The 18,499-nt window shown below is 41.9% G+C and overlaps 1 protein-coding gene across 14 annotated transcripts in view; it reads right to left on the reverse strand.

Annotated features, from left to right (window-relative positions):
* Positions 1-16,151: 16,151 nt before the first annotated feature.
* The window catches only part of LOC127440745 (gastrula zinc finger protein XlCGF57.1-like), a 72,362-nt gene continuing 70,014 nt past the window's right edge, over positions 16,152-18,499 (reverse strand). For 11 of the 14 annotated variants that reach the window (XM_051697559.1, XM_051697562.1, XM_051697561.1 and 8 more), the window contains one exon: positions 16,324-18,169. In XM_051697559.1, the coding sequence (XP_051553519.1) occupies positions 16,908-18,169 (1,262 nt within the window). In that variant the 3' untranslated portion in view covers positions 16,324-16,907. The other 3 variants (XR_007897183.1, XR_007897182.1, XM_051697558.1) reach the window with 2 other exon arrangements.

Genomic DNA, 18,499 nt, shown 5'->3' on the forward strand with positions numbered 1-18,499 from the left:
TATTAAATGATACCCTCATATTAAATGATTTATTCATTATATTCCCTTCTGCTTTACCTTTTTAGAAAAATGACAGAACAGGTTGGGTCTTCGCAGGTGAGTATCATATCATAAGTATGCACCTAATGTAAGATTACCCTTATGATAATTTACCATGGTCAGAAAACCTGCACCAGCATGGTCTGCGCCCTATGCTGTCTGTGCCTGATGCATAGAGGATAGTTTATGCCATTGTTTCCTCCTGGCTTGATTGCTGCAACGCGCTGTTTGCGGGCATCTCCAAGGCTGCCATTAGCAGGCTACAATATATCCAGAACTCTACTGCTCGCATTTTAACTGGTTCTAATCTGGGTGCCCATATTTCACTGGTTCTTGCTTCCCTGCACTGGTTGCTGTTTGAGAGCAGGATTGATTTTAAAACCTTGCTGCTTACTTTGAAGGCTTTGGACAATCTGTCTCCCTGTTGCATTGTTGAATTGCTTACACATCATACACCTGCACATAACTTACAATCTGCCTCCTCTGGCTTATTGGCAATACCCAAAGCTGGAGTTTCGCTCCATGGACCTTTGGAATGACCTTCCTCAATTTATCAGGGATGCCCGTTGATGCTTTTAAAAAAAAGTTAGAAATGCAATCGATGTGGGGGCCTGGATAGCTCAGTGGTAAAAGACACTGGCTACCACCCCTGGAGTTCCCTAGTTCGAATCCCAGGGTGTGCTGAGTAACTCCAGCAAGGTCACCTAAGCAACCAAATTGGCCTGGTTGCTAGGGAGGGTAGAGTCACATGGAGTAACCTTCTCGTGGTCGCTATAATGTAGTTCGTTCGTGGTGGGGCGCATGGTGCCTCCACACGCGCTATGTCTCCGTGGCAACGTGCTCCACAAGCCACGTGATAAGATGCGCAGATTGACGGTCTCAGATGCGGAGGCAGCTGGGATTCGTCCTTCGCCACCCGGATTGAGGCGAATCATTACGCCACCATGAGGACTTAAAAGCGCATTGGGCATTCCAAAACAACCAGTGTGGATCCGTTACCAAAATAAGCAAGTGTCCTGTACACACAAGCACAGAAGTAGGATCCAGAATCGCCCGCTTGCAGAATTAAAGTGCAGAGTTTCCCTTCCACAGTAGATTCTTCGTTATACGGGTTCTTGTTCATGTATGCAGTCATTGCAGAGGTCCCTGGCTCTACAGTAGCGATATCGCTTCTGATATTATTTACCTTTTTCTGCTTGATGGAAGAAAATCTCCATTCTTATTGTAGGCTGCACACACTCTGAACGCTGTCTGTCTGCATCCTAGCTGTCTTCACTGTATTTAAATTTAAGATAGCAGTTTTTCTCTTTTTGAGCTCAACAGTAAATCAACAAGTTAATATCTAAATAGCGTGTATGTGTAGACTACAGTTCTATTCCTAAACAGCAGTGTTTTTATGTAATCAGGTAGAACACTGCTGTTTAGTCATTTGGAACTCTAAATAATTGTTAAACATCTAAATAACATTAAATGTGTTTAATCTGTGCAATTTTTGCTATAGTTTACAGTGAACTGTATACTGTAAGACCGCATGTTTAACTTTTAAACACTTATTTGACACACTTTTCCAACACGACACTGCATTTATGATTCTAAATGTGTTAAGGAATATAAACTCTTGGACGTGTTTATGATTTGTAACACTTCTTAAACCACTCCTCTGGCAGCACTTTAAATAAACTTTATGAACACAACAAACAGCACAATTACCAATATTATCCTAACAGTAAATAGCCTACTGTTTTTTTTACATAAATACAGGCATTCAATAACAAACCCTTCACAAAACAGGGTACGAACAGCTGCATGTAAGTAGAATATTTGAATTCAACACGGTGCAGGTTTAGGACGCACAGAACACTCCATCATATAAAACACTCAAGTGTTTTGAACATAAGATGGTAACACTCTAGAGCAGGGTTCTTCACTTGCAGTCCTGGAGGGCCAAGAGGCTTCTGGGTTTCATTCCAACTCAGCTCTTAATTACATAATTGGCTTGACTGGAACCATTTAACCTTCATTCAGGACCTGTACAAATGGTTAAATTGGTTCAATAAAGCCAATTAGGTAATTAAGATTGGAATGAAAACCAGAAGCATCTCGGCCCTCCAAGACCGCAATTGGGGAACCGTGTACTAGCCATTGTATATTAAATACAGTGGTTTCTGAGAAAATTGCCTTACTCATGGAACACTGAAGTAAATGTTTAGCAACAAAAACCAGTTCTTCATAAAATCAGGATAAAAACTAAAGGAAATATATATATATATATATATATATATATATATATATATATATATATATATATAATTTATTTAAATGTTTTTTTCTTTACCGGTTCCATATTCTAATACCATTGAGCCCTCGACCCCATAACTGCACGAGGCGGGCAGACAGCCACACAGTAAAGCCCGCTCCTTCGTGCTCAAATGCTTAAATAATAGCCTACACTCTTAAAACCAATGTGTTACAAATATTCAATATGTGTTAATAATACTGACACATTATGTGAATCTTTTTGCATATTCTGTGAATACTGTTTTTCTCCTAAATATTCCAACACACTGCACGTGTTTCTCCTAATGCTCCAGCACAGTCCCCACGTTTCTCCAGCTCAGTGCCTGTGTTTCTCCTAATGCTCCAGCACAGTGCCCGTGTTTCTCCCAATGCTCCAACACAGTGCCCGTGTTTCTGCTAATGCTCCAGCACAGTGCCCGTATTTCTGCTAATGCTCCAGCACAGTGCCCGTGTTTCTTCTAATGCTCTAGCACAGTGCCCATGTTTCTCCTAATTCTGCAGCACAGGGCCCGTGTGTCTCCAGAACAGTGCCTGTGCTTCTCTTAATGCTCCAGCACAGTGCCTGTGTTTCTCCAGCACACTGCCCGTGTTTCTCCAGCACAGTGCCCGTGTTTCTCCAGCACACTGCCCGTGTTTCTCAAGCACACTGCCCGTGTTTCTCCTAATACTCCAGCACAGTGCCCGTGTTTCTACAGCAGTGCTCGTGTTTCTCCAGCACAGTGCCCATGTTTCTCCTAATGCTCCAACACAGTGCCCGTGTTTCTCCTAATGCTCCAGCACAGTGCCCATGATTCTCCATACGCTTCATAGTTTTTTTTAATGCTTCGTAGTCTTTCCTTTCCCCAGGTGACAAGTGTCACAGTTTACCTCAGATTCACATTGGTGCTCGTCAATGATTTTACACACAAATCCTTTCGCTAATTGCATTTACAGTTTTATTTACACAATTGCCACAGAAAAAGATGTCTGCTTTTAAAAGAAAACAATTAACAGATAAGATCAGAGAAATATATTTTTTTTAATTCTGAAGATGTCTCAGGCACTGCTTCATTGCCTGCACACACTACACCAAAGGAGGTGGAGGAGGTAAGCTCCACCTGGAGGGCTACCAGAAATCTTACCCCTACTGGACATCATTTTTTTTTTTTGGAACCCTCAAAGTCAGACCCCACCTGCATCTCCCACAGAGGTCTAATGTTGAGGAGATCAGGAAACAAACCGCTACACTGCAGAACAGCTGGAGAAAACACCACCTGGAGTGAAAGGGAAGCAGGCAAAGTGGGTTCTGACTAATGTAAATAAGATTGAGAAAATGTAATTGAGCTTATATTGTAGTTTTGTGTGATATACTCACTGGTTACACTGGATCCACCACTACGAGGGACTTAGGATCTCTGGGTCCATCGTCATGTCCTTACTGGCCCCTTACTATTGATAGGGCACTCCACAGCTCCGACTCAACATGGTAGTGTTTTGTTTGTTTTGTTTACAATTCTTATGTTTTTTGTCTTGGATGTTGTCTGCCTTATTGTCTCGCAGACAAACACTTTTGGACATTGGTTCAGCAATTTCACACCGTAAACCAGACTTCAAATTCCTCAATGCCGACCCGCTGTTTACAAACACGCAAGCGGAGCCCTATGTCTGGGCAGCCCAGACGTGGAAACGCAGGAGGAAAAGGGGAAACAGAGCCGGCGTTCTCATCAGAGTAAGACGCCACGCAAATCGACCCCCGCTACCCAGTATTCTACTGGCAAATGTTCAGTCTCTGGACAACAAGCTCTGCGAGCTGAAAGCGCAGATCTCTTTCCAAGGAGAGACAAGGGACTGCTGCATTATCTGCCTTGCAGAAACTTGGATGTCTGCGGAGATTCCAGACTCAGCAATTGAACCCGCGGGGTTCTCCGTGCACCGAGCGGACAGAGCGAAAGACCTCTCAGGTAAAAGCAGAGGTGGTGGTGTATGTTTTATGATCAACAAATCCTGGTGTGATCAGAGGAACGAACATTCTATCAAGTCTTTCTGCTCTCCTGATCTGGAATTTCTCATGCTTCTGTGTCGACCATTCTGGCTACCGAGGGAATTCACAGCGGTCATTATCACTGCTGTGTACATCCCGCCACAAGCCGACACAGACTGGGCACTCAAGGAACTGTATGGGAGTATAAGTGAGCAGGAAACCGCGCACCCTGAGGCCGCGTTCATTGTGACCGGGGACTTTAATAAAGCCAGTTTCAAATCAGTCGCACCAAAATACCATCAGCACATTAGTTTCAACACACAAGGGGACCGGGTTTTGGACCATTGCTACTCTCCCTTCCAGGATTGCTACAAATCCCTCCCCCGCCCACCATTTTGCAAATCGGACCACTCTTCCATTCTGCTTCTGCCCGCTTACAGGCAGAAATTGAAACAGGAAGTACCCACCCTCAGAACGATCCAGTGCTGGTTGGACCAATCAGACTCTACGCTACAAGACTGTGTTGATCACACGGACTGGGAGATGTTCTGGTCCGCCTCTGATGATGACATCGAGCTTTACGCTGATAGCGTAATGTGTTTCATCAGAAAGTGTGTAGAGGACGTCGTTCCGAGCAGAACAACACGGATCTATCCGAACCAGAAGCCATGGATAAATAGCGATGTTCGCGCGGCACTTAATGTGCGGACCTCCGCTTTTAATTCCGGGAACGCGGAGGAGCATAAACAAGCCAGTTATGCCCTCTGAAAAACAGAACAGCAAAAGAACAGCAAAATGCCAGTACAGGAACAAGATTGAAGGACAGTTTAACACCACCAACTCTAGAAGCATGTGGCAGGGAATTAACATCATCACGGACTTTAAAGGGAATAAAAACTCCACCATGAACACCGCTGCCTCTCTCCCGGATGAGCTAAATACTTTTTATGCTCGTTTTGAGGGAAATAACACCACCCTCGTGGAGAGAGCTCTCACGGCCGTAGCTACGGAGGTTAGTTCACTCTCCGTCTCTGTAGTGGATGTAACCCGATCCTTCCGATGGGTGAATATCCGCAAAGCCGCGGGCCCAGACGGCATTCCGGGCCATGTCATCAGAGCGTGTGCGAACCAGCTGGCTGGTGTTTTTATGGACATTTTCAACCTTTTCCTCTCTTTGTCTGTAATCCCCACATGCTTTAAAACATAGACCATTGTGCCTGTTCCAAAGCAATCAAAAATCACTTGCTTAAATGACTGGTGTCCTGTTGCTCTGACCCCCATCATCAGCAAATGCTTTGAGAGACTAATCAGAGATTACATCTGGTCTGTGCTGCCTCTCTCTCTAGACCCATTGCAGTTTGGGCAACACATAGCTCCAATACCATTATTAAGTTTGCTGATGACACGACGGTGGTAGGTCTGATCACTGACAATGATGAAACAGCCTACAGAGAGGAGGTGCACACTCTGACACACTGGTGTCAGGAGCACAACCTCTCCCTCAACGTCAGTAAGACAAAGGAGCTTGTGGTGGACTTCAGAAGAAAAGACAGAGAACACAGTCCAATCACCATCAATGGAGCACCAGTGGAGAGAGTCAGCAGCTTCAAGTTCCTGGGTGTCCACATCACTGAGGAACTCACATGGTCCATCCACACTGAAGCCGTTGTGAAGAAGGCTCATCAGCGCCTCTTCTTCCAGAGACGGCTGAGGAAGTTTGGAATGAACCGCCACATCCTCACATGGTTCTACACCTGCACTGTAGAGAGCATCCTGACTGGCTGCATCTCCGCCTGGTACGGCAATAGCACCGCCCACAACCGCAAAGCCCTGCAAAGGGTGGTGCGAACTGCCAGACACATCATCAGAGGTGAGCTTCCCTCCCTCCAGGACATATATACCAGGCGGTGTGTGAAAAAAGCTCGGAGGATCATCAGAGACTCCAGCCACCCGAGCCATGGGCTGTTCTCACTGCTACCATCAGGCAGGTGGTATCGCAGCATCAGGACCCGCACCAGCCGACTTCATGATAGCTTCTTCCCCCAAGCAATCAGACTTTTGAACTCTTGATCTCCCACGATCAAAATACATCAGCACTGCACTTTATTACTCTTACTCTTATATCTCACACCGGACTGTCATAAATTATATTATTATTATATTATATTCTCTCTTAACAACTGACTATCAACCGACAGCCTGAATGTCCATACAGTGCAATACTGTACATTCTATATATATATACTTTTTCTATATATATATTTTTTTTTTATTGAATAATGTGTATCTATATAGTGCGTATTGTATACTGTACAGTGTATGTTATTATTTGTATATTGTTGAGTGTAATTATGTGTATATCAGATGTTTAAATTGTGCTGTGTTAATTTGATGTTATTGTAAATTGGTATATGTCTCATCACTGTCACGACTGCTATGTTGATCGGAACTGCACCCAAGAATTTCACACACCATTGCACTTGTGTATATGGCTGTGTGACAATAAAGTGATTTGATTTGATTTTATTTGATTTGGAAAGATAAAGGGGTTCAGCACCAGGGGTCACTTGGAGCAGTGAAGAGATGCTTTTGTCTTGTTTGTTAGGTCCCATTCTGGCTGCTGAGCTTATGTTGGACTACTACGAGGTCTCTGAGGTGGAACATACAGAGGATGGTTTCTTTTTGTTTTTCCTTAAATGTTTTCTTTACCAACTGCTTTGTGGTGAGTCATGCTGTACCATTGTTTTTGTAAAAGCTAGACATGTTCTGTTATTAAAGGGGTTCTTCCAGAGGAGGGTGGGCGAGTGCTATATCTGCCTGTGGTCAATACTACTGCTTTTTAATTGCATGGATGGAGCAAGATTACTTTTGATTGAGAGTTTTTATGTACAGTGACAAGAAGATTACTAATACTGGGGTTATGTGCCTAACCTTCATAAGTTGGAATGTAAAGGGAGTAAATAAACCAGTTAAGAGGTGAAAAGTTTTAGCTCATTTGAAATCTTTATCATCTGATATAATGTTTCTACAGGAGACTCATTTGAAAAAAAGATACCCATAATAGGTTATGGTGTAAATGGATTGGACAAGTATATCATTCAAAATGTTCTGCGACAGCTAGAGGAACAGCAGTCTTTATTTTTAAAGGGGTCCCATTTAAACATAAAACCACCATTTTAGACAAGGAGGGGAGATATATAATAGTTAGTGGGGAACTTCACTCTGTGCCTCTGACATTAGTTAAAGTTTACAGGCCAAACAATGACAGCCCTGACTTTTTCAGAAGAGTGTTTGATTTAAAATCTGATATTTCAGATACAAATCTAATAATTGGCGGTGACTTTAATTGCGTTTTAGATCCATATTAGGTAGGTCTTCAACAACAAGATAGGTCACCTCAACTCCAGCAACTTTTTGAATACATATACTAATAATACAAATATGGTTGATGCAAGGAGACTTCTTAATCCGGCTGGCAGTGAGTACCACTTTTATTCTCAAATCTATATTTGTTTACACAAACATTGACAATTTTGTAGTAGATGGTAAACTTATGCCATATATTTGTGCAGCTAAATATCATGCAATTGTCATGTCATGCTATTGAACCCTCAGAAATGTCAGCCAGGGAAAAACAAGACTTCACAATGATAGAGAGTGAGAGTGAGACTTAAATAGCTGAGTAGATGAGAAACAGCTGAGCAGGTAATCAGTGACAGGTACGGGGATTATGGGAAATGGAGTCCAGAGAGTTAAAGTCAATCCCCAGGTGATGGAGCCCTCTGGTGGTGAGTGGGAGGAACAACAAAGGCGGGATTCATGACAAAGCACCCCCCCCCACCACGCGAGCGGCTCCTGAAGCGAGGAGGCAGGCAACGCCGGGGTCCAAAGAAACCAGGGAAGATCAGGTAGACGACCAGGGAACCAAGGAAACCAGAGCAGATCAGGCAGACTGCCAGGAAACCAAGGGAGCCAGAGCAGACCAGGCGGATGGCCAGGAGACCAGGGATACCAGAGCAGGTCAGGTGGACGGCCAGGAGACCAAGGGAACCAGAGCAGACCAGGCGGACGGCCATGAGAGCAGGGATACCAGAGCAGGTCAGGTGGACGGCCAGGAGACCAAGGGAGCCAGAGCAGACCAGGCGGACGGCCATGAGACCAGGGATACCAGAGCAGGTCAGGGGGACGGCCAGGAGACCAAGGGAGCCAGAGCAGACCAGGCTGATGGCCATGAGACCAGGGATACTGGAGCAGGTGAGGCGGACGGCCAGGAGTCCCAGGAGACCGGAGCAGATCAAGCAGACAGTCAGGAGACCCAGAAGACCAGAGCAGATCAGGTTGACGACCAGAAACCCAGAGGACCAGAGCGGATCAGGCGGATGGCCAGAAAATCCAGGAGACCAGAGTATATCAGGAGGACGGCCAGGAGACCACCTCAGGGTAGGAACTGGATCAGGAGGCCTGGTTGGCGACCACAGAGCTGAAACAGGATCAGGAAGCCTTGGTGGTGAACACAGGGTTGAGATAGGGTCAGGAGGTCTGAGAGGCGGCCACAGACTAGAGACTGGTGCCGTAGAAGACTCTGAAGGTGGAGCCGTGGAAGGCGGAGCCATGGGAGGCTCGAGGGGCGAAGCCGTGGAAGGCGGAGCCATGGCAGGCTCGAGGGGCGAAGCCATAGAAGGCAGAGCCCTGGCAGGCTCGAGGCCAAGAGTCCAGGATGACTGGGAAATTACCTCAGTAGTCGTGAACATGAGCAGAGTCTCGGGAGCAACCTCTGGGGTCGTGGACACGGACAGAGACTCGGGAACGACCTCTGTGGTCGTGGGCATGGACTGAGACTCGGGAACGACCTCTGTGGTCGTGAGCGTAGACAGTGACTCGAGAACGACCTCTGTGGTCATGGCCGTGGATGCAATTACCCATGGAGGTATGGGATCACATTCTTGAAGCTGTTCATGACTGATCTATTAATGCTATATAGCATTGTTTAATACAGTTCAAAGTGCTTCATAGACTACATTATTAAAAGCTGAAACTGCATAAATGATTCCCAGAAGTGTCACCTCAATGTGATAAGTGTCATTCTCAAGTTTGTCACATGGTTACGCACTGTGCCCCAAATTTCAAGGGTTGTGGACAAAAATATTTCACGTTTTGCCGTACACCCTTGACAAACATCTTGAACCGGATCTTATTCTTCAATTTGGCACAACAACAATTTGTCTCCTATGGAATAATTACAGCTAAAAAACTAATTATGTTTTAGAAGAAGGCAGAAGTGCCATCAGTAAAATTATAGCTCACTGAACTGACCTGAAGGACAAGCTCTCGGTATTTGAAGAGAATGGGTATCTTGATAAACGTAGTAGCTAACTTTATATACGCTTCAATCTATCTGACTAGATCACACTCTTTATGTGGGTTTGGGAGGGTTATGGGTGGGGGTAATGTTTAGTAATATTCACAGGCATTTTATTTACATTCCCTGTTTTGTTTTTGTCTTTTTGCTTTATGTGTATATTTACTTTTCATTGTAGTAAGTTGCATTTCTTTGGGTTACTGTAATGTAAAACGACACTGCACTTACAACACATTGTTTTATATTTTGCAATTTCTCATAAAATGCGGTGTTTTGTGCATATGAGTGGCTCCATGTTGAATGTTAATGGGCTGGGTCACCCTATAAATAGAATGAAGGTTGTATATTCTTAAGTGTAAAAAATATGATATAGTGTCCCTTCAAGAAATGCACTTTTCTTCACAGGAAGCTGAAAAACTTTACAGTGCATGGGATGGGTATGTGTTTTGCAGTGCTGGTTCAAGTAAGAGCAGGGATGCCATTACATTGATAAGTAAGCATTTACAATTTAAATGTCTCAAAAAGATTAAAGATAATTTAGGAAGAGTCATTATAGTTTTGCTGAAATACAGGGGCAAAATCTTATATTGGCTAATATTTATGCACCCAATGCTGATGATCAGAACATTTTATAAAATGAATAATGAAGAATAACCACTGTCTTACCAAAAGCAGCAAAGTCCAACACTTGAACCTGCATCATATAGTATGTCACCATGTACTGTGCCCATCGACAATACCAGAGTCAACTTAAGATGTTTTTCAAAAGTCAGGATAAAATTCAATTGGGAATGCAACCTAACATGTTCAAGGCAGGGCCATAGTTAGTGGGGTGAAAGATGATAATGATTCTAGGGGCCCAAAGATACAGGGGCACCACAACAATTTCAATACTGTATTATTTTAATAGGAAAGGGGCCCAGAGCAATATAAAGTCAGGGGGCCCAAAATTTCCTGCTATGGTTCTGGTTCAAGGAATAGGTATGATGAATAAATTAATATTTTTCACTTGAGTCATCTCAGTGCACGCTTGTTTTGAGTTGATCCACAGTGAGTACAGATGCCACAACTTCAAAGGCGCATGTTGGTACAACTTGAATGGAATAGTTTTTAATGCTACCAAAATTTCATAAAAACAGTTTGTTTCATGAATCAAACTACTTGTTTATTATAAAACAAAAATATAAAATATTTTTATAAACCAAGACATTGTCTCTGCATACACAACTGATGTAGAACGTTACTCAGAGTCACTGATCTAGAGTATTTTCTCACCCCATTCTCCCAGTTACAGGGAGCTGTAACACGGAGCATTTCGGCTGCATAAGTCAGTGAATTGAGCGAGTATTTCACCCTGTGTATAATGTCATGGCTAGTGGAAAACTAGTCTTATAATGCCTCTGCCTAAATGCGTTTACTGATTTTTTTAATGCAGTGTGTATTAACACATGAATCAAATCGTGTTTCACTCAACCGAATGTTGACCTCATACAGGTGCATCACAATAAATTAGAATGTCGTGGAAAATTTCATTTATTTCAGTAATTCAACTCAAATTGTGAAACTCGTGTATTAAATAAATTCAATGCACACAGACTGAAGTAGTTTAAGTCTTTGGTTCTTTTAATTGTGATGATTTTGGCTCACATTTAACAAAAACCCACCAATTCACTATCTCAAAAAATTAGAATATGGTGACATGCCAATCAGCTAATCAACTCAAAACACCTGCAAAGGTTTCCTGAGCCTTCAAAATGTCTCTCAGTTTGGTTCACTAGGTTACACAATCATGGGGAAGACTGCTGATCTGACAGTTGTCCAGAAGACAATCATTGACACCCTTCACAAGGAGGGTAAGCCACAAACATTCATTGCCAAAGAAGCTGGCTGTTCACAGAGTGCTGTATCCAAGCATGTTAACAGAAAGTTGAGTGGAAGGAAAAAGTGTGGAAGAAAAAGATGCACAACCAACCAAGAGAACCGCAGCCTTATGATTGTCAAGCAAAATCAATTCAAGAATTTGGGTGAACTTCACAAGGAATGGACTGAGGCTGGGGTCAAGGCATCAAGAGCCACCACACACAGACATGTCAAGGAATTTGGCTACAGTTGTCGTATTCCTCTTGTTAAGCCACTCCTGAACCACAGACAACGTCAGAGGCGTCTTACCTGGGCTAAGGAGAAGAAGAACTGGACTGTTGCCCAGTGTTCCAACGTCCTCTTTTCAGATGAGAGCAAGTTTTGTATTTCATTTGGAAACCAAGGTCCTAGGGTCTGGAGGAAGGGTGGAGAAGCTCATAGCCCAAGTTGCTTGAAGTCCAGTGTTAAGTTTCCACAGTCTGTGATGATTTGGGGTGCAATGTCATCTGCTGGTGTTGGTCCATTGTGTTTTTTGAAAAGCAAAGTCACTGCACCCGTTTACCAAGACATTTTGGAGCACTTCATGCTTCCTTCTGCTGACCAGCTTTTTAAAGATGCTGATTTCATTTTCCAGCAGGATTTGGCACCTGCCCACACTGCCAAAAGCACCAAAAGTTGGTTAAATGACCATGGTGTTGGTGTGCTTGACTGGCCAGCAAACTCACCAGACCTGAACCCCATAGAGAATCTATGGGGTATTGTCAAGAGGAAAATGAGAAACAAGAGACCAAAAAATGCAGATGAGCTGAAGGCCACTGTCAAAGAAACCTGGGCTTCCATACCACCTCAGCAGTGCCACAAACTGATCACCTCCTTGCCACGCCAAATTGAGGCAGTAATTAAAGCAAAAGGAGCCCCTACCAAGTACTGAGTACATATACAGTAAATGAACATACTTTCCAGAAGGCCAACAATTCACTAAAAATGTTTTTTTTTTTATTGGTCTTATGATGTATTCTAATTTTTTGAGATAGTGAATTGGTGGTTTTTGTTAAATGTGAGCCAAAATCGTCACAATTAAAAGAACCAAAGACTTAAACTACTTCAGTCTGTGTGCATTTAATTTATTTAATACACGAGTTTCACAATTTGAGCTGAATTACTGAAATAAATGAACTTTTCCACGACATTCTAATTTATTGAGATGCACCTGTATTATGCTAAAACATGAAATGCACACGTGCGTTAGCGAGTTGATTGGTGATATCTGTATCTACAAGGTGATTGGCTCTTTTACCTGCAAGGCAGGACTTCCTTTCTATATCCGTTGACCACTGGGTGGTAGAGCTCCTTGGTTGAGTGTTCCAATTTCTCCCATTCATTTAAATAGAAGTGACACATCTCTTCTGCTAAATAGTCTCTGGCCTCACACTCTATAATGCCCATCATGCTCTACGTCTCCTCCCCGAAGTTTGCACACTTTTACTCCTGAATTCTCGCAATACAGAGACAGTAGATGTGTACAAAAGCAATGCGTTACTTTATTTAAAAAGTAACTCCGATATTATGGTCTAAAATAAGAAAATATTGCATTACTTTACTCGTTACTCGAAAAAGTAATCTGATTACGAAACATGTGTTACTTTTATCACGTTACCCCCAACACTGATTAAAAGTGCTGAAACCGAATGTCATCCAATGGTCTTAGAGAGTTGACTCAGCTAAAATATAGGTACAATACCATTTTGACAGAAGGTAGAGTTTTGGTTATTCAAGGCAAGACATATTTTGAGTCGAGGGACAATGCAGGGAAACTTCATGCCAGATACATAAAACAGAGATTTTTCTAACACCATTCCTTCAGTGAAGTCTTCTGGAGGCAATATATTTACTTTTGCCACAGATATTTATAAGGCCTTTAAAGAATTCTCTTTCAATCTTCATAGTTCTATCCTATAAGGATTTTTAGCAATTTCTTAGAGCCATCAGAACTTCCTAAACTGACGAATGATCAAAAACACTTTCTTGACTCAGATATTACTTTGGAGGAGCTCGTTGAGGTAATTAAAGCCTTACCAACCTGTTAGGCACCGGGGCCAGATGGTTTTGCTGCAGAATTTTTTAGATCTTATGTCATAGAACTGGCTCCACTTATGTTAGAAGTTTGCACGGAGTCATTAAAGAAAGGTGAACAACTGACAACAAGGATGCAAGCCCTGATCAGTCTCATTTAAAAAAAAGATAAAGACCCAAATGAATGTAAAAGTTATCGTCCAATTTCGCTGATCCAGTTAGATGTAAAAATATTGTCTAAAATATTAAGCAAAGTAATTACATCTCTTATACATATAGATTTAAGTGGAGTTTATTCGTGGTCGTAGTTCTTCTGATAATATTACATGTTTTATAAATATTATATGGTCAGTAGCGAATGATCAGACCACAATCGCTGCCATCTCACTTGACGCCGAGAAGACTTTGATATGGTGGAATGGGACTATCTTTTTAAGATTTTGGAAATTTATGGGTTTGGGAACACTTTTATTGGGTGAATTAATTTACATTATAAACAACCATTAGCAGATGCAATAATAAAAGATGATTTTCCTGGTATTGTAGGAGGAGGTGTTGTGCTTAAACTTCTACTCTACGCAGATGACATATTCTTATTAATCTCCAACCCTAGAAGATCTATGCCTACCCTCCATAGAATTATTCATTCACTCTCCAAATTTTCAGGATACAGGGTGAATTGGTCTAAATCAGAAGCACTTGCTCTGACAGCATATTGCCCTACCACAGCTTTCCAACCTGGCACCTTTCAATGGCTCAAGCAAGGCATTAGGAATTTAGGTATTATTTCCAGCAAATTTGAAAGATTTAGTTAGTTAATTTTGACCCATTAATAAAAAGGTTCTTGTGTGATGTTGATAGATGGGCTTCACTACATTTGTCTATGGCTGGGAAGGTCAATGTTATAAAAAATTAATTGTATCCCCAGATTAAATTATCTACTGCAGTCTCTCTCTAGAAGTTCCTCTTTCTTATTTTAAACAATTTGGTAGAATATCTAAGTCTTTTATTTTGGAATGGTAAACGACTTCCAAAAGTTGCATTTCATTAAGTTACATAGACCAATTGACAAAGGAGGTTTAGGCCTCCTCAAAATTTTGTTTTCTTACTATGCTTTTAATCTTAGACACCTGGCCCATTGGTCTCTTCCACTGAACAAGCGGTCCTTGCCCCAATATCACCATTGCAAAGTCTTTCTATTAAATTACCTAGAGAAGTAAAAACGCATCCTATTATTTCACTTACATTCAGTATGGAAAAAGGTTTCCCGTATGTTCAATTTTGATATTTACCTAAATGTTTCCTCAAGAATATGGCTGAATCCCAAATTATTCATTAACAAGTCCCCCTTTTGCTGGAAAGAATGGATGAAGAGGGGTGTTGCTACACTTGGTGACCTTTATGAAAATGGAGCTTTGAGATTATTTGAAAATTTAACAGCAATTTGGGATTTTAAATATTTACAGCTGTGCTATTTACTTTGTCCTATTTTTGGAGGTAGTACACAGCCCCCTAAGGCCATCTGTATGGTGCTTACAGCCTTTGGAAAGGGTCATGAAGCGTCAGTGTATTATACCCTTATGGGAAAGAGATTTGAACTTGGTATTGGAGGATGGGGAGCGGGAAAGAATTAAAAAAAAAAATTAAAACTATGTCTAGGGATGCCAGGGTACGCCTTATTCAGCTGAAGATTTTACATTGTTTCTACTGGACTTACTCTACTTTGTTTATGCCTGTTTTAAAAGACACACCTATCTGCTGTCGATGTCAGCTGGAGGATGGAGACATAGCCCATGCTCTGTGGTTCTGAGCTAAGATTCAAGAATTCTGGGTAAAAGTCCAGAATTTTATCTGTGAGGCTTGTGGCGGAACGACCCCCCCTCCCTCTCATCATCATCACCATGTCTCTGAGGGCCATCCTTCAGCCAGGCTCACGACGGGAGTGGGAAGGAGAGAGAAGAGGCACATAATTAATAAGCCTCGTTTGGGCAGCAGGGAAATGAGGCACACCTGATTGTGTGTTTAGCCTCATCACTGCTGCCAATAAAACGTAGAGCGTGCCTCTTCTCTCTATGTGTGCACACACTGGCATCCACGCAGGCCCAGGAGCAGAGCGGGGAGGGTTCGCGCAAGATAGATGCGTTGCCGGACCCGCTCTTCGGACCCCCGGCATGAGTTAGATGTCGCAGGGGAGAACACCATGCCTAGCGGCCGACGGGCTAGAAGCAGGGCCGCCTTCCCCTCACACTTGCTGCGGGCCTGGGAAGACAGACCGCTAACGATGCCACCGCGCCACAGATCCAGGAGGGGAGTGCGTGCAGTCATCGGACCCGGCTCATGCCTGGGCCATTCCACAGACACTTCCCACCCCTTCACACCATTCCCCCTGGACACTTTTTTTTCTTCTTTTATGGACGTTTTATGTTTTTTATTATTTCTAACAAATGCCTCTCCGAGGCTTGACGCCACACCCATTGTGTCTGTCTCTTGCTCACCCCGCCACAGGCTTTATTACAAGACTACTTGCCAAATAAATAAATGGACATGAAACATTGATTTGAGTTTAAATTATTTTATTAGCTTGATTGTAGAGATCGCACAGTGATCCGAGAACCAGGAAAGATGACTTGCAATACCTGGATGACTGGTCTGATACGTCTTCATCCCTGGATGTGCGGTAGTTACTCCGATTGATGGCAGCATAGAGCAATTTGAATATTCCAGAGCGCTGTGTAATAATAACAGGTATAAACAGGGCCTTCATGTCATGTTATCAGAAGGTTTACTATATCATGTCAATCAAAATCATTTCAACTGTGACAAAGGAATAATACATTAATTGAACCCCAATTTAATTTGACTCCGTTTACATAATATACTAAAGGTTAATGTTGTCATTCTGATATTAATGAAATTGAAAAAGAAACTGTCTTGTTTTCAGTGAAATCTGACCAAATTTAGTAAACTTTATGCTTGTTTATTTTTCTTAACCCATTGGTAAATATTTTTTTCTTGTTTTAAACCTAAACTTCACTGAATTAAGTTAGAGAAAAGTATTTCTCTCAAAAGAAGACTTAATATGTTGACATTTTGAATATCTTGTTTTAAGGATGTTTAGATATTTTTACTGGGAAACAAGACAAAAATACCAATGATCAAAATGATTTTTGCATAGAATGCATTTTTGCATGCATTTTTCTGCTCCTAACCTTTATGGTTCTTTTATGTTTTTGAAATGATTTTATGACTTTCAAACTACAACAGATCTAGTAAACTGATTGAAGTTAAGTGTTGACCCTGAAATAACCATGCTCACAATTATAATTTTGGGCAACTCTTTTTTAAATGAGACTTTAGACTACTTAATTGGGTGAAATTCTTTTCACATATAGTGCATTTGAATGGCTTTTCTCCAGTATGCACTCTCTCATGTGATTTCAGGTGTCCTGATGTAATGAAACTTTTTCCACAAAAAGAACACACATAAGGCTTCTCATTAGTATGAGTTGTCATGTGCGTATTTAGATGTGATGCCCACATAAATGTCTTGCCACACTGATCACAGTTAAATGGTTTTAATCCAGAATGATATTGCAGATGAATTTTGAGATGTCCTGCTTGTGTGAAACTCTTTCCACACTGAGAGCAGGTAAAAGGCTTCTCTCCAGTGTGAATTCTCATGTGACGCTGAAGATTTCCTTTCACTCTGAAACTCTTGCCACACAGAAGGCAGGGGAAGGGTTTTTCTCCAGTGTGAATTTTCATGTGACCATCAAGATGACCTCTTGTTGAGAAACTTTTCCCACATGAAGTACAGTAGTACGGCTTCTCTCCAGTGTGAATTCTCATGTGACGCTTAAGATCTCCTTTCACTCTGAAACTCTTGCCACACTGATGGCAGGGGAAGGGTTTTTCTCCAGTGTGAATTTTCATGTGACCATCAAGATGTCTTCTTGTTGAGAAACTTTTCCCACATGAAGTACAGTAGTATGGCTTCTCTCCAGTGTGAATTCTCATGTGACGCTGAAGATCTCCTTTCGCTCTGAAACTCTTGGCACACTGAAGGCAGGGGAAGGGTTTTTCTCCAGTGTGAATTTTCATGTGAACATTTAGATATCCTCTCTTTGAGAAACTTTTCCCACATGAAGTACAGTAGTATGGCTTCTCTCCAGTATGAACTCTCTCGTGTGCTTTCAGGAGTACTGAGTGAGCGAAACTCTTTGCACAAAAAGCACACACGTAAGGCTTCTCATTTGTGTGAGTTGTGATGTGTAACTTCAAACTTGATTTCCGACTAAATTTCTTTCCACACTGATCACAGTTAAATGGCCATATTCCAGTGTGATTTTGCAGATGAAGTGTGAGATGGGCTGCTTGTGTGAAACTCTGTCCACAGTGAGAGCAGGTGAAAGAATTGGTGACTTTTGTTCTTTGAGTTATTTTCCATGAGAAATTCTTTTCAGTCTTTGAGACACTAAAAGAATCTTCACCAGTGATGAAATTATCAAACGTCTGATACTGATGGTGTTTTTCCTCCATGTCATTCAGTTCTTGACTTTCTTCTTTTACTTCTATCAAGTCTAAAATGAACAAAGTAAATTGAGACAAATTTGAAAAATGAAATTAGGGATGCACCGATCCCAGTTTTGTCTTCCGATCAGATTCTGATATCTGAAATCTCAGTATCGGCCGATACCGATCCGATACCAGTGTTGTTGGTTTTTTTTTCATAATCAGTTTAGACATTCTTTACATTATTGTGTGGAACTAATTGGGTGTACTCTTTTTTTTTTGTGTGTGTGTAAAGAAACACAAACCTCTAACTATGCATTAATTCAATATAAATGTACAGCCTATTAAGAAAAAATGTATTGTTCACTAGTCTACTGGATAATGTAGCAGCAAAATTA

This window comes from Myxocyprinus asiaticus, chromosome 5 (assembly GCF_019703515.2).
Source record: "Myxocyprinus asiaticus isolate MX2 ecotype Aquarium Trade chromosome 5, UBuf_Myxa_2, whole genome shotgun sequence".
In the NCBI taxonomy this organism is placed as follows: domain Eukaryota; kingdom Metazoa; phylum Chordata; class Actinopteri; order Cypriniformes; family Catostomidae; genus Myxocyprinus; species Myxocyprinus asiaticus.